This window comes from Puma concolor, chromosome A1 (assembly GCF_028749965.1).
Source record: "Puma concolor isolate L17-30 chromosome A1, mPumCon1.1.hap2, whole genome shotgun sequence".
Lineage (NCBI taxonomy): Eukaryota > Metazoa > Chordata > Mammalia > Carnivora > Felidae > Puma > Puma concolor.
In genome coordinates, this window is record NC_141667.1 from 136,722,341 (window position 1) to 136,738,183 (window position 15,843).

The 15,843-nt window shown below is 42.5% G+C and overlaps 1 protein-coding gene and 1 pseudogene across 2 annotated transcripts in view; one reads left to right on the forward strand and one right to left on the reverse strand.

The window, feature by feature from the left end:
• Positions 1-222: 222 nt before the first annotated feature.
• GRAMD2B (GRAM domain containing 2B) overlaps positions 223-15,843 on the reverse strand; it is a 120,495-nt gene continuing 104,874 nt past the window's right edge. For both annotated transcript variants that reach the window (XM_025923471.2, XM_086705198.1), the window contains exons 7-14: positions 13,582-13,653; positions 13,402-13,482; positions 10,645-10,756; positions 9,548-9,670; positions 8,582-8,669; positions 7,566-7,670; positions 3,958-4,051; positions 223-1,456 (exon numbers count right to left, since the gene is read on the reverse strand). In XM_025923471.2, the coding sequence (XP_025779256.1) occupies positions 1,415-1,456; positions 3,958-4,051; positions 7,566-7,670; positions 8,582-8,669; positions 9,548-9,670; positions 10,645-10,756; positions 13,402-13,482; positions 13,582-13,653 (717 nt within the window). In that variant the 3' untranslated portion in view covers positions 223-1,414. The remainder of the gene's footprint in view (positions 1,457-3,957; positions 4,052-7,565; positions 7,671-8,581; positions 8,670-9,547; positions 9,671-10,644; positions 10,757-13,401; positions 13,483-13,581; positions 13,654-15,843) is intronic.
• On the forward strand, positions 6,609-7,002 carry LOC112860227 (ubiquitin-like FUBI-ribosomal protein eS30 fusion protein pseudogene; annotated as a pseudogene).

The following is a 15,843-nucleotide window of genomic DNA, read 5'->3' on the forward strand; positions in this document are numbered from 1 at the left end:
ATTTTCCTGATTTCATCTTCTTCCCCCTGTATCATTGCAACCCCAGAATTTAAATCCTTTTTGAGTTGTGGACTGAATGCTTGGGAGGCACGAAGTACCAGTGAGTTGGAAGCAGTAAAGAAGAGGGGAGAAGCAGTTCAAAAAAAAAAAAAAAAAAGCATATTGTCTTATGCTTATGTTACAAGAGTTTACGAACTGACAGAACACAGTGTTATTAGCAGGGCAGTTTAACCAACGAGTTTTTATTAAAAGCCGGGGTGCACCAGGCACAGTTGTACAGGAGGCTAACAAATCCAAATGTTGTAACTAATTCATTTATTAGCTTATCTGATCAAACAAAATACATTTCATAGAAATGATTATAAAACACATTGCCGATAGAAACAGAGTATGATTTATATTACAGAACTTATGGTACCTAAATAATTATTAATAAAAACCAGCCAACTCATATGGGAAACAGAAGTTAGTAAACCACCAGTTACTTCTTTATTATCGTCAGCAAGAGGGAGAAGCATGCACTTGTCATGCTCCAATGGGCTTCAGCGTTCACTATGGACATCCTGTTTCAAAAGTAACGTAGTTCACCTGTCCATTTAAAAGTTCAGTGTTTTTCATCCAGTATCAAAGCACTATGGTACTTTTTGGTTTCAAGATTAGTTTTGGTTGCAGAGTAAGCTTAATTTAGTACTTGAGTCGCATGTGTCACAGTTTCTGGATCTGGGGTGGGTGCTGACCAGTCCAGTTAAGTGTTAGTTGAACAAAACACAACACACGTGGGATAGTTTAATCTGCTCTGTGATATTCTTGTCAGTACTCGATTGAGAAGATATACAGGTGGTTTAAAGCAGAACAGAACAGCAGGAGGGGGGAAAAGAAAAACATGTTGGTGTTGCTTGAGGCGAGTCTGTCTGTTAGAGCTATTTCTTGCTGTTTTGGAGAGTTCTGGCTAATTCTTGTAAGGATCGTATCAAGTTTATTGGCACGTGATCTATTCCTTACTTTGAAGGTTGGTTCAGAGGGGTGTACAGGAGAGAAAAGGGGCAGGGAAAGGACCGAAAAGGCATGGAGTGGAGTGTGTTTGCTGACAGTCAAGTTAACTGTGGAACCACAATCATCCGAGAGGGTGTCCACCAAGGCCCTTCCTGAGACCTCCAGAGATGGGTCTGTTTTCTTGAGGAAGCAGCACTGAAAACTTCCTCAGACAGGGTCCATGTTTATTGCACAGGAACCAAAATTATTTCTCTTCCCCCCTTTCCTGAGCTGGAGACCTCCAAGTGCACACATGGCTAGGGATGCCCATCAGCTCGCTCCTCTGGCCAGCAGGGAGCGCTCCACCACAATGACTGGGGGAACGAACACTTTCTTCAAAGGGAAGCACGAGGTATCATGTTGGCCCGAACAATGTGGTCCTTCAGTCACCATTCTCAAGCAGCTTCTGTAGGTTGTTTTGTATCTTAAAATAGTAAGAGAGAGGTTCCTGTTATTAAAGAGAATGGAGGGGCGCCTGGGTGGCTCAGTTGGGTAAGCATCTGACTTCGGCTCAGGTCATGATCTCACGGTTCTTGGGGTCAGGCCCCAAGTCGGGCTCTGTGCTGACAGCTCAGGGCCTGGAGCCTGCTTCAGACTCTGTGTCTCCCTCTCTCTGCCCCTCCCCCGCTCATTCTCTGTCTTTCAAAAATAAACATAAAATAAAACCCAGAATGGAATATATCAAGGGCCTATCTGCCATGGCGTACATAATTCTGAGAGGAATCGATTCTACCTGGAATAAAAAGCTACCCATGGGTTCAATTTAAATCAGGCAAATGCTTTTAAGTGGAATAAAACTCTGTTGATAATCCACTTTAAAGTGAAAAAAAAAGTGCTAAAAAAAGAAAGAATGGCACTGCAATAAAATGTCAGGAAAGACCAAGACAAGTCTGATGGAAGAAAAAGAACAAAAGCACAGGACACACCAAGTGTGACCTAAATGCAGAGAGAGTGGGAAACTGATCCTTAAAGAGCCTGTGTATCATGTGGTGTCTGATTCAAATCATCAATGTTTAATACTCCTACCAGATATTATACATTTCCCAGATGACTGAATGCCACAGATGAAGGGTCCATGACATGTCTTTGGATCTCGAGACTACAGTTCAATGTTGGGCATTAAAAATGTTCTTGGTAGAAGTCTACTGAGTAAGCGAACTTGGAAGATTTCTGAGCAAGGAATTCTCAACGAGCAACAGTGTGATGGCAGTGGGGAACCCCATGGGACAAAAGAAAGAGGATATGTGTATGTTTTTGTGGAACAGTCTGCAACGTCCTGTAGGCAAAGAGGGAAGGATGTAGAATGCGTGTGCCCCGAACTTCATGTGTGCTCACCTTAACCACACAGAGAAAATTTCACGTATGATGTGGAGACACCACGAAACAAGACCAGCTACACAGACAGGTAGTAGCAGAGGACGGATAAGAACACTGGTCTGTCTCTTCACTGCTCCTAATCACTAATGCCATTGGCAGCACTAAGAAGGTACGTATTGGTACACCTGTGTGGCTCCGTCGGTTAAGGATCCAACTCTGGCTCCGGTCGTGATCTCACAGCTCATGAGTTCGAGCCCCACATCGGGCTCTGTGCTGACAGCTCAGAGCTGGAGCCTGCTTCGGATTCTGTGTCTCCCCCTCTCTCTGCCCCTCCCTTTCTCGTGCTCAGTCTCTCTCTTGCTCTCTCAAAAATAAATATTAAAAAAAATATATTTATTTCATTACCGATGAAAGGCATTGCCTTCATTCTCTCGTTCCTACTCCCTTTCCTACCTACCCCGCAGGACCCAAGATAAACAGAAAAGCAAGAGTGGGAAGGTAGAAAAAGAAATGAAACAAAGGAATTACGACCAAAATATATAAAACACACCTACAAAGAAACTCAAACCAGGGGGATAGCTGCTATTTCACCGCCAGGCTGTGCTGCATCGCTCTAGCGGAAGCCATGCATGAGGCATGGCCACTGGTCTGCCTGTTGTGGACAGGCTCTCCTGTTTCTGTGTCCCTTCTTACAGCATGTGGTGCCCTAGCCAGGCCTGGCACAAGAAGGGGGCAGCGGGAGGGGCGCCTGGGTGGCGCAGTCGGTTAAGCGTCCGACTTCAGCCAGGTCACGATCTCCCGGTCCGTGAGTTCGAGCCCCGCGTCGGGCTCTGGGCTGATGGCTCAGAGCCTGGAGCCTGTTTCTGATTCTGTGTCTCCCTCTCTCTCTGCCCCTCCCCCGTTCATGCTCTGTCTCTCTCTGTCCCAAAAAAATAAACGTTAAAAAAAAAAAAAAAAAAAAAAGAAGGGGGCAGCGGGATTTGGTGTGCGCTTCTGGTCCAAGAATACCACTGTATGCCAGAGTGAACAAACCAGAGAATTCACACCATCCCATCCTCTAGGTCAGCATGGAAGCCAAACACTTGTAAGCATTTCATCACAAAACCAGAAAACTACCTCCGCTTCTCAGCAACTAATGTTTTATTGATTTACTCTCGAAAGTTAATTTATTTTGAGAGAGGGAGAGCAGGGGACGGGCAGAGAGAGAGAGAGAGAGGGAAAGAGAATCCCCAGTAGGCTCTGCACTGTCAGCGCACAGCCCGACATGGGGCTTGAACCCACGAACCGTGAGATCATGACCTGAGCCAAAACCAAGGGTCGGACCCTTAACGGGTTGAGCCACCCAGGCACCCCTAGGATGAAATATTTCTAGGGAGGAAAAGCAAAAGATAGACCAACAGGGGAAATGAGATTGAGACCTAGGTCTTTGTGGAAATAAAAAATACTCTTTCACATTTACCGTGCAGTCCCCTGGCTGGGTTTGGCCATTTAGGCTGCTTGCTGCACCCCGGAAGTGTTTTAAGCTAAGTGTTTTAAGTGTCGCCCCTGCTCTGTGGCCATCAACAGTCACCACCGCTACCACCCCAACACAGGAAATAAATGAGTCACCTTTTCTAATTTCATTATGTTAGCTGTAAGCTCTTGGCAGAGGACCTCCACGTTTAATTGGACTTGTGACCCCAGGCCGGATGGTGCTGTCTGTCTGTAAGAACAAAAAGAAAAACGCTGTGGGCAGGCGGGGGTGGCAAGGGAAGAAGTGGAGTGAACACAAATTTATTTGAACAGAAAATCAGGTTACAGTAGTAGACAGTGAGCCTTTAACTTGTGAAGATTACTGCAGGGCCTTTCTGATGTTAAGTCCAGACTGGGTGTTGAGGGGACTCTATCTTAAAAGCTCAGCTGGAAGTCTCTTAAGCTGTTTTTGTTGAGGTGGCTGTGTTGTGCCTTGGCTTCCAGACAAAAATCAGGCAATTCTGCTCCAGCACATGGCTTCTAAGACCTCTTTTGTTAACCTCTAATGTCCTCTCCATCCCCACTACTGCAGAAATTTCCAAGAATTATTGCTCTCCTCAGTCACAGGCTTTTTTTTTTTTTTTTTTTTTACAGGAGGAGGAGCCATTTACACTAGAACTTGCAGAATGTTTAGGAATGTCCTTAATCAAATTGATTGCTTTTGAAGTGTGAGACTTTAGCAATTCTGTTTTTGAGACTTGCCGTGCCAATGTAACCGCTGTGGTCTTATAACAGATGGAGTCAGTGTTTACCATTTGAACTGTTTATGGCGTGGGCTCTTCTCTTCCCCAGGGTCCGCTGGGGTCATCTACCAGCTAAAACTGTAGGAAATTAAGAGATATGTACATTATCCTGGAGATGTATGTACATTATGCTCTGAAGGCGTTTATTGGATTTTTACATTAAGGTTTAGAACAGGGATCTAGAACTTATCCGTGTTTCTTGATTGTAATTTATTTTTAGATATTAAGTTTTTAGATGGCAATGATGGGTCTATTTTACACAGGATCAGTTTTTCACATGGTAAATTTCAGATGGTGATTTACTTGGTAAATTATGATCATGTAAATATTAACAGAGCCATCAGATGTTTTTGTGTTTACTAGTACTAAAACAGTTTTTTCTTTACCCTTGATCCCTACCATCAAAATCTTACATCTCAAAAAAGGAGGCTGAATTGAAATGTTTCAGTGTTTAGATGAGGGAACTGCGATCCAGAAGACTGACCCATCAACATGAAATTCTGAGTGTACAGGCTATTAATATACTAGTGAAGCTGGTAAAAGGAATGGATTCTGGTACAACTAAAGAATCCAAGTACAAACAGGGATTTAGCTATCGGGCAGCGTGGCTGGAGCACCTTGGAGTAAGAAAGATACGGGGGAAGCTCAGGTCCTGTAAAAGTACTTTATGAACAAATTTTTCCCGTCATGGGTATTCCTGGTCTCATGTCATAAATAATCATTGTGATTTTTCCTGTAAGTGATTATTTTTCAGATTGTACTTCTTCCTGAGTTGATTATTTAAATAGTGGAATGAAATATTCCATTTGCCCTTGTTAGTGGCATTTCCCCCTCATCATCACCAAGTTAGTGAAATGATAATAGGACATGAGGTAACACTTTCCTAAAAAAACAAACAAACAAAAAAACAACCTTGTATATGATAGTGAACTAGGAAGTAACACTAGATTTTTGCAGACTAAGTATGTTAACAATTTGAGTAAGGGTATGCACTATTTCAGACTATTTAGGTTCTGCATTACTGGTTTAAATATATATATATATATGTATATATATGTGTGTGTATATATATGTATATATATGTGTATATATATATGTGTATATATATATATACACATATATATATATTATTCTTTAGGTTCTGCATTACCTGTTTAAATATATATATAACCAGTAATGCAGAACCTAAAGAATATATATACATATATAATATATATACACATATATATACGTACATATATGTATATATATACGTATATATTATATATGTGTATATATATGTGTACATATATATATATACATATATACACACACACACACACACACATACATACATACACACATGTCCAAAAGAATCTATATGCCAGCGTCTCTGTAAACTACTACTAAGACTTTAGGTAGTTGTTTGAGCACAAAGCTGTTTGTACCCAGAATGGTACAGCATAATAGTCCTCCAATTATAGACCCAGGCTGGCACCATCAGCATCAGCTGGGAATTGACAGAAATGGAAGTTCTCAGGCTCTCATATCTAGTGCCTCAGAAACTCTGGAGATGGGCCCTGACATCTGTTGTAACAAGCCATCCAGATGATTCTGAAGCACAGTCAAAATAGCCTGACCCAGGTCCTAGGCTGTACCTCACAACCAAGCCATCGGTGGGCTGGAAAGCCTATCCTCTGTGTAGTCATACAGACTTGCATTTGAATCCTGATTTTACTACAAACTGTAAAACAAACTGTAACACACAGTAGAGTCTCTAGCGCATGGTACAAACTCTGTAAACGAGTGTCTCTACTTCCAGAACTTGGGCTAAAAGTATGCTTTCTAATACTGAGTAGTTTATTTTACTTTTTTAGGTAATGCATCAAAATCCTTACATGAATGGATGTAAAGGAAAGAGCTCTAGGTCTAAATAGGTTTAATTAGGTCAGGCCTGTTAAAAATGACTGACGGGGATACCGTCTTCATGGTAGTGGCTGCGATGGCTGTGGTTGAGTCACTGACATGCACCTCTTTGTCCATGCCCAGGAGCTACACCCCCCTTGAGGTGAGGGCTAGGAGACAGTCACCCAAATCAAGCCTCACGTAGGCTGGCTAGAGGGCATCGCTCCAGAAGATCAAGTTGTGCCCCTGGCAGGCACGCCCCTAGAGGATGAGGTACCCTGGGTCAGTATGGAGAAGAGGCTCCGACCACCTTGGATGTAGCTGGCCACATGCTTGGAGATAAAGTCCATGGTTCCCGGACCCATGCTGGGAAAGTAAGAGGGCACACTCCCAGGTTGGCCAAAGAGGAGAAAAAGAGGACAGGCCAAGCCAAGCGGTGAATGCAGTATACAACAGGCACTTTGTCAACGTTGTGCCCACCTTTGGCAAGAAGGGCCCCAATGCCAGTTCTTAAGTCCACTGTAGTCCTGGCTTTCCCCAATAAGGCCAGTTAGTCCAGTCAAAAAAACAAAACAAAAAACCCCAAAAAAACACTGTGAAGGAAAATCTTCACAGATGCATTCGGCTAATTACTAGTCACATGGATCTTCATAGTGGTCAAAAGTTTCGTAACTATAGGAGTTCATATAAAGAATTAATACATGAAAAGTGAGCTGAGGTACTTGAATTGCTTCTTTCCTATCAATGTCTTCACCCACTGCCATTTTACTAAGGTAAGTTTTGCTGGTATAAGTTAATCAACAGGCCAAGGTCACAAGTGAGTCTTAGGATAATAGAATAAGATAATGTAAAATCAGGCTTGTTTCTTGCCTTATCAACCTAAGAATGGTTCAGAGGCACAGCATTCATTTTGGGGACCCTCCCACCTACGTCTTTGCTTCCCACATACACATTTCAGAAAATGTCGCATACAGAATGTAGACTTATTTCGTGTTTGCTAAGGATGGTAAATACCAGTCAAACATTATGCTAGTCTCAAGAGCAAGCAGATGATAGCACCAGAGGGAACTGTCTTACTCATTATGATGAATGTCCACAGTGGAGGTTAGTGACCCCAGCCTCTCCTCCAGAGTATTAATTCTGTATCTCATGTAGAAGGTCGAGATGATTAGTGCACAGACACTGGAAAGGGATAAAAGAGAAATTCGCAATAGGTTAATGAACTGATGTCCATAAAACAATCAACTCAGAGCCAGTGTTGGACATTTGAGGCAAGATATTCTCCAAAATGAACTTGCCAAAGAGACTTGAAAAAGGTCTTTTTTCCAACAGGCTGATGCTGGTCAGAAAACTTGAGAGCTAGAAAGAGATTTAAAATTCTCTGGCCCAGCTTCCTTAATTGACAAACAATGGCCATCCTACTAGGATGTCTCAAGGCCATGCCCAAGGTGGATTACCAAGCCCATGGTCCTACTCCCAGTGCTGTGGCCCTCACCAGAAGGGCCTGGCAATGAGTGCCTCGTCTTGTTATCTGGTGACTCATAAACTCCCTTCTTTATCTGGAAACCAAACTGGGCACATCCTCCTTGGTTGTCAGGAACAGCCTAGAACTAGGTCAGGCTATTTTCAGAAAAACAACTGATTACAAACTGGAAGCTGAGGGGGAATTTTTAAAAGTCAATGCCTGAGTTTTCGTTGAAGGGGATGATGGTATTTTAAAGCTGTTTTGGCTTCTATCCAGAGGACATGGGATAGATGGGAAAATAAACACTAAGGCCAACGACGCTTCATAATTCACAGAACAATTTTCTAACGAATGGCATCCACTCAGAACTTAGTTCTCTGCTGGATCTGGCACATTTTGGTTTTCCTTCCTCCCTTCTATTTATTTAAATAAGGAGATGAATATGAAAATGTAACCTAAGCCTAAGGGGGGAAAAATGTTGGAAGAAGACACAAAAAATGTCAAAGAAAAGCTCTGGATCGCATTAGAGACAACTGAGATTTATAAAGGTTCTTGCAACCATGAAATTATTTTTTTTAGAGAGCGGAATCATTTTCTAAAGTCATTCCTAATAAATTCATCTACTTACACGATTGCGTAAAAAATAAGAATATGGTGGAGAGTCGTACATGTCTGAGGCTTTACTTTGTGTAAGATTCCAATGGTTTCTGACTGACCTGTTGGGAAGGAAAAAAAAGGAACAGTTTTAAAACTACAACACACCTCCTTCATCCAGCAAAATCCCTATGGGGAAGGGATAGTTGAAAGAGATAATTATTCCTGGGTAACAGAAATAGGAGAAAACATGAAGTAAAGCCTTCCAGGTATCTTTTGAATTTTTTTTTTAATTTTTATTTTTTTAAATGCTTACTTTCGAGAGAGAGAGAGAGAGAGAGAGAGAGACAGACAGACACGAGCGGGGGAGGGGCAGAGAGAGAGAGTGGGGACAGAGGATCCCAATTAGGCTCCATGCTGACAACACAGAGCCGGATGTGGGGCTCGAACTCACCAACCGTGAGATCATGACCTGAGCCAGAGTCGAATGCTTAACTGACTGAGCCACCCAGGGGCCCCTTTCCAGGTGTCTTTTTAACCAGTAGTTCTAACTCCTTCCAACTCGTTTCATCCAGTATATACTTACTGAGAGCCTTCTCTCTGTCAAGCACTGCATTGGAGTGAATGGTAAACAATACAGACACCGTCCTTGCCCTCACACCAGTATCATTGGTAACCAGTTAGGAGAATAATTAGTAAATAAAAAATAATCCAGTAATTTGAGTTTTACCAGCCATTTTGGAATCATAATCTCAAAGTAGTCACAATAACAAAGGGACCTCCATGAAGGCCATTTACCTTTGTATCCTCCATAGTAAGACAGAACTGGGTACTGTTAGTTGAATGAATAAATGAATTAATATGCAAAGGAAATAGATGTTCAGTAGGAAGGGGAGGAGGCAATATGAAAGGCAGTCATAAAGTGAAATATGAGGGCCCTTTAAAAGTTACAGGCAGATGTCTGTCACTATCCCATTTACCCAAGACATTGACTCCTTACCATGTGTAGGGAGACTCTTGGCTTTTCCTTCAGGCACTCTATTCACATGGGCATCTGCCCGAGTTGGTTTTGTTTCTCCCTTGGAGACATTCAGAACTGTCTGGGATTCTGTCACATGGAAATCTATCAAACCAAAATGGAGCTGGCTGAGTTTTCTTCCCAATGCATTTAAAAAACACAGGAGCAACCACAAAGCACATCAGTCTCACAACATGTGGAATGGCCAAGAATATAAATTGATCTTCTCACAAGTTGGTTCAGTGGTTAGGTATTGAAATCCAATACTTAAGCAAGTAAGAAAATGATATAAAGACAGTCTGTCCTTAGCCCAGTGACTCATGGGGACCATTCAGCTCTAACAGTGAATAGTATTACTGAGATAAGAAGAAAACATTCTATGTTTTTCTCTTTCAACCACCCTCATATTATGTCGATTTAAGAGATATTTTTTGGGGTGCCTGGGTGGCTCAGTCGGCTGAGGGTCCGACTTCAGCTCAGGTAATGCTCTCACACTCTTTGAGTTCGAGCCCCACGTCGGGCTCTGTGCTGACAGCTCAGAGCCTGGAGCCTGCTTCAGATTCTGTGTCTCCCCCTCTCTCTGCCCGTCCCCTGCTCATGCTGTGTTTCTGTCTCAAAAATAAATTAAAAAAAGCAAAAAAAAAAATTAAAAAAAAAGAGACATTTATTGTGTATAAAGAGAAATGGATTTTTACCATGTAGACCATTCTTTTCCCCCTAAAACTTTCAGACTACCCTTTCTCCAAAGTCCCTTGTCAATTTTTTTTTTTTTTCTAAAAGTTTATTTATTTTTGAGAGGAAGGGCAGAGAGGGAGAGAATCCGAAGCAGGCTCCGCCCTGATAGCTCAGAGCCTGACGTAGGGCTCAAACCCACTAACCATGAGATCATGACCTGGGCCTCAATCAAGAGTTGGTCACTTAACTGAGCCACCCAGGCACCCCTTTCTCCATTGTTAATTAGTCCCTTCTTAATTGCTGATTAATTGACAAGGTGTTGATTTCCGTTGGTTTTGTCTTTGTTTTTAAGGGGTGACATGAGGATGTTTTGTGGAGCATGACATTTTAGAAATTTCTCGGACCTCGAGAGTTCTCGGATTCGGGAGTCTGGGAACCAGAACTGCTGTATCCTTCCATGTCTTGCCTTCTTTGTCGGACTACTCCATCCAGATCTGAGAATTCATCGTTGAGATCCTGAAGGGAAACAAGGCAGTGTACAAAATCCAATACCCCTCATTACACAGGCAGGCCTCTGGAACCCCCAGGCCTTTCCACTTAGGCCTAACCTATAAAATACTGAAAAGAAGGGAAGATTACCCCGTACCACTGGGATTTTCCCCAACAGGTCAGAGGATCTGGTTACTGAAACACATTTTTTCTGGGGAGTTAGAATCCTGTCAAGAGTGGCCAACTTGTTTCAAACAACAAATGTCTAGGGGAAAAAAAAAAAAAAGAGCTGAACTGATGATTGAAAAGCTTCCAGGATAAAACTGGAGAAATCTCTTTAGGATGTTGTAATGAGAAAAACTGATTGACATGGACATATATACGAGAAAAAATAAGATGTCAAGTTTTCTAAAATACATGTGTTAAATGCATAGGTACTTGTTAAAACACAGTTTAAAAAAGGTATGGACAACAAAATGGAAAAGGGCTTTAACAAGTTACACACTGAAAGGAAAGTTTTGGCTATTTTTCTTCCCTCTCTGACCCCCTTAAAACCCAGTCAGTGCTATTCCTTTTGAATTCCAGAGGAATGATGGAGGGGTAAGGAGTAGGGAAAAAGCAGGGATGTTTTAGTTTGTATTTCATTTTCCCCCACAAGTGCTTAAGAACCGGAGTCACAACAGGTGTCATTAAAATGTCCTGGGGAAGGTCCTGTTAGGCTGAGCTTTTCACGACTTAGGTCGCTGCCAAACGAAGAGACTTATCTGGTAAGCAAATGACCACGCTTTCAGCTGATACTAGCTATCTGTTGATCGTTTCAATAACTCATTTCCATTTCAGGCACGAATTTATAGGAGGCAGAAAGTTGAAAAATTCAAGTCTCTTGGGTGTAACAATTAGTAATTGAATGCCTGTCATCTTTCAGACGGTAGGCACAGCTCCTTGCATAGACGACTGCACTCAATCTGCACAGCCACATCGTGAGGTTGGCATTTTACTGGATGAAGAAACTGAGCCACAGCAGTTCAAGAGCTTGTCTGATGGCATAACTCAGCTGGGTGGAGCCCAGATTTGAAACCAAGTTTGTTGGTTGCAAATCATATTGTGTTTCATTTTCTTTTGTCTTGCTCTCCCCTACTTTCTTTCAAGGTGTGTTTTTTTTTTTTTTTTTAAACTGAGATAAAAATTCATGTAATACAAAAGACATCACTGAAAGCATACAATTTAGTGGTGTTTAGCACAATCACAATGTCATGCCGCCATCACCTCTTATTTCAGAACATTTCCATCACCCCCAAAGTGAAACCCTTTACCTATTAGCAGTCACCCTAATTTCTCTGTCTTCCGCCATCCCTTGGCAACCACTAATCCACTTTCCCTCCCTATCAATTTGTCATGTAAATGGAATCATCTAGTATGTGGCCTTTTGTGTCTGGCTTCTTTGACTTAGCATCATGTTTTCGAAGTTCCTCCATGTTGTATCTATCAGTTCTCCTTCCTTCTCAGGGTCAAATAATATTCTGTTGTATGGACATATGACATTTGACTTATGCATTCAGAAGATGATGGACATCAGGATTGTTTCTATTTTTTGGCTATTATGAACAAAGCAGCTGTGAACATTGTTATACAACTTCTTATGTGGACAGGTTTGCAATCCCTGGACTTTTTCACAGCTCTTAAAAAAAAGATTTGTAGATGTTAAAACCATGGGCTCATACCAGTATACCAAAGGTATTTCAACATGTAACAGTGATTCGTTTGGGAATAATGACTTGAATAAATACGGCTAGAACTCGCTTGAGCCAACATGATGCCACCATAGGTAGAAAACCTGTACAAATGGGGGAGAGCTACTTTGCACTGGAGATTTACTGTACTGTCAACGGAATCTGAAGGAATCAAAAAATCTCTTTCACTTGGTCACTATAGAGTGCTTCTTTTATAATTATTTCTGGATGTTCCTCATCTTTTCTACTAAGCTAGAAAGTCTTGGAAGGCAAGAAGTAGTTTTGGGCTTTCTTGGTGTCCTTATAGCCTTACACTAGCACAGTGCCTTGAACAGAGAAGACAATCAGTGATTTGTGGGGATGGACCATGCCCCTCCCCCAACCATTGGTGAATCCCTCTAAAACAACACTGACAAGCAAACGGAGCAAGATTTTAGGATCACCTCCACGGACCACCCACTCGCCCAGACAGCCATTATCCTGTTTCTTTAAAAAAAATTTGTTTATACTTTATTTTTGACAGAGAGAGAGAGACAGAGCACAAGTGTGGGAGGGACAGAGAGAGAGAGAGAGAGAGAGAAGGGAGACACAGAATCCGAAGGAGGCTCCAGGCTCTGAGCTGTCAGCACAGAGCCCTCCGTGGGGCTCGAACTCACACACCGTGAGATCATGACCTGAGCCCAAGTTGGATGCTTAACCGACTGAGCCACCCGCAGGGGCCCCTATACTGCTTCTTTTCTTTGGTAGGACAGCTCTTCGATTACTTGGAAAAAGTTGATGGCCTTCTATGGCCCCCCCCCCGTTCTTGAGGACAGAAACACCCTGTGTCTTCAATTTTACCTCAGATATTAAGGTCCCCTGGTCATGGTGTCAGGAGAAGTGTAACTGTGGGACGCATCATCCCCTTTCTTTCGCACTGAGCTAGTTAGGTAGGCAACTCACCAGAGGCAGAGATGAAGGGCGGTCTGCCCGGAAACTGTTCTCAAGAGAAGACGGGTTGGGACTGTTCCCAACACTTGTATTCTGAAATTAGTGAAACAAAAAGGAAAACCAGATCAACTACGAAACCACGGGAAATCCAGAAGAGAGACAGCAGGTGAGGCTCGGCGATGTTGTACTCACTTCTAAGTGTCCACACACAGATTTTAGTAGTTTGTAAGTGGAATCTCTGGAGAGTAAGGAGACAAATATGTACTGCAAAACAAAACAGAGTGATTACGGAACAGATGCTGCCTGACCAGAAGTCAGAGTTCGGAGTGCAGAACTTTATCTGTATACATGTTTTCTTCTCTTTTCCCCTGGTCTACAATCTCATTCACCTCTATCAGTTTTTATTCTGTTCCTGGAATGAACAAAATCTACTCCCCCACAACAGCAACAAAACCTTCAAGCCCCCTTTAAGTAATAAAGAAATGCTAAATGGTATGAAGGCTCCAATACCCTGACACTGATGTCCCCAACAGGCAGGCAAGACCTGGACACTAAGAAAAAAAAAAAAGGGCTAGTGATATTTGCCAGATCCTCTTTAAAACTTGTTCCCCACTGCCTACCCCTTTTAAGGTATTTAACAATTCCCAAGGGTCTGCTTTCTCTGTTCTGACCTAGATTTCCACTAAAAATTTCCCAGAGGCTCTCACAGGCTTGTTCTTTTTCAAGCCACTTCCAGATTCTTCCTTGTACAAATATGGAGATTTTTCTAGTGGATGCTTACACACAAGCGATGGGAAAGAAGTGAAATCAGATTAGACAAGTAATTTGGAGACAAATGACATAAGGAAAAGTAATTTTACTAAGCGGTACATTGAAGAAAATACTAAAACTCCCTCTTTCTCCACCTATTAGAGCCACAAAATCTTTTCACATCCCCTTTTCAGAAGTCTGTGATTATCCCTTTCACTCGTCAAGGAGAGCACTAGATATGCTTTTTTTTTTTTTAATTTCTTTTTTTAATGTTTACTTATTATTGAGAGACAGACACAGATCATGAGCAGGGAGGGGCAGGGATAGGGGGAGACAAAGAATCCAAAGCAGGCTCCGGGCTGTCAGCACAGAGTCCGATGTGGGGCTTGAACTCACAAACTGCGAAATCATGACCTAAGCCGAAGTCGGACGCTTAACCGACTGAGCCACCCAGGCGCCCCTCGATATGCTTTCCAAGCAAGCATGTATTCCAAAGTAGTTAACACTATGGGTTCTGCATTAGACCTACTTGCAGAGTCTGGCTCTGACACTCAGGAAGTAGGTGACATTGGGCTAACAGCCCCACCACTCTTGGCTTCAGTTTTCTTTAATTAAAAAAAATTTTTTTTAAATTTTTATTTTGGCAGGGAAGGGGCAGAGGGATAGGGAAAGAGAGAATTCCAAGCAGAGTTCATGTTGTCAGCGCAGAACCTGAGGCAGTTCTCCATCCCGTGACCCTGGGATCATGACCTGAGCTGAAATCAAGAGTTGGATGCACCAACTGACTGAGCCACCCAGATGCCACTTGACTTCAGTTTTCGTGACACCTACCCCTAATAGGTAGCAGTGTGGGACAAATGGGAAAACAGAAGGAAAGTGTTTAGCATATGCGTGGCGAGAAGTACATGCTTATTAGCCGTTAATGTTAACATTTTTTTTTCAAAATATTAATATATTTCCGACCACGTCAGAATAGCCTCTTATATCTTTCCTTCACTCTGCTTCCCTCTTCAATTTATCCAGTATGGTCGGAAATGGAATGTAGCTTTTATGCTTTCATAGAAATAGTCAGTAAAATATTAAAACAATTAATTTCAAGGGGCACCTGGGTGGCTCAGTCAGTTAAGCGTCCGACTTGGGCTCAGGTCATGATCTCATGGTTCGTGGGTTCGAGCCCCGCGTCAGGCTTTGTGCTGACAGTTCGCAGCCTGGAGCCTGCTTCAGACTGTGTCTCCCTCTCTCTCTGCCCCTCCCCTGCTCATACTCTGTGTCTCTGAAAAATAAACATTAAAACAGTAATTTCCAGTGACAAATGAGTAATCATAGAATTCTACTCCCTCTATTTGGCCAAGGTGAAATCAACACCACTCTACATGTAGGTATTTCTGGTTGCACACGTTTGGGGCAGCCCAGCAGTACCGAGCAGCTCTAGAATTTCTATACAGAAGAACACAAGACTTAAAGCAACCTGGAAGCAAAGTGGGCCTAGGAACTGGTCCTGAAGCCACATGTGTACAGCAAGAACCAAGTTTATGTATTTGGGATGGTTCTGGAGAAATACCAAGGGAGAGTGTGGGGGGGCTCTTCAATATCACCCTGCCTCACCCCATCAACAGTGGGGTGGTGGTGGCGGTTTCAAATATTAAATATTAAAGAAAGTGAATATATCAGTTTAGCCTGTTCTAAGAGATATGAGGGGAAGGG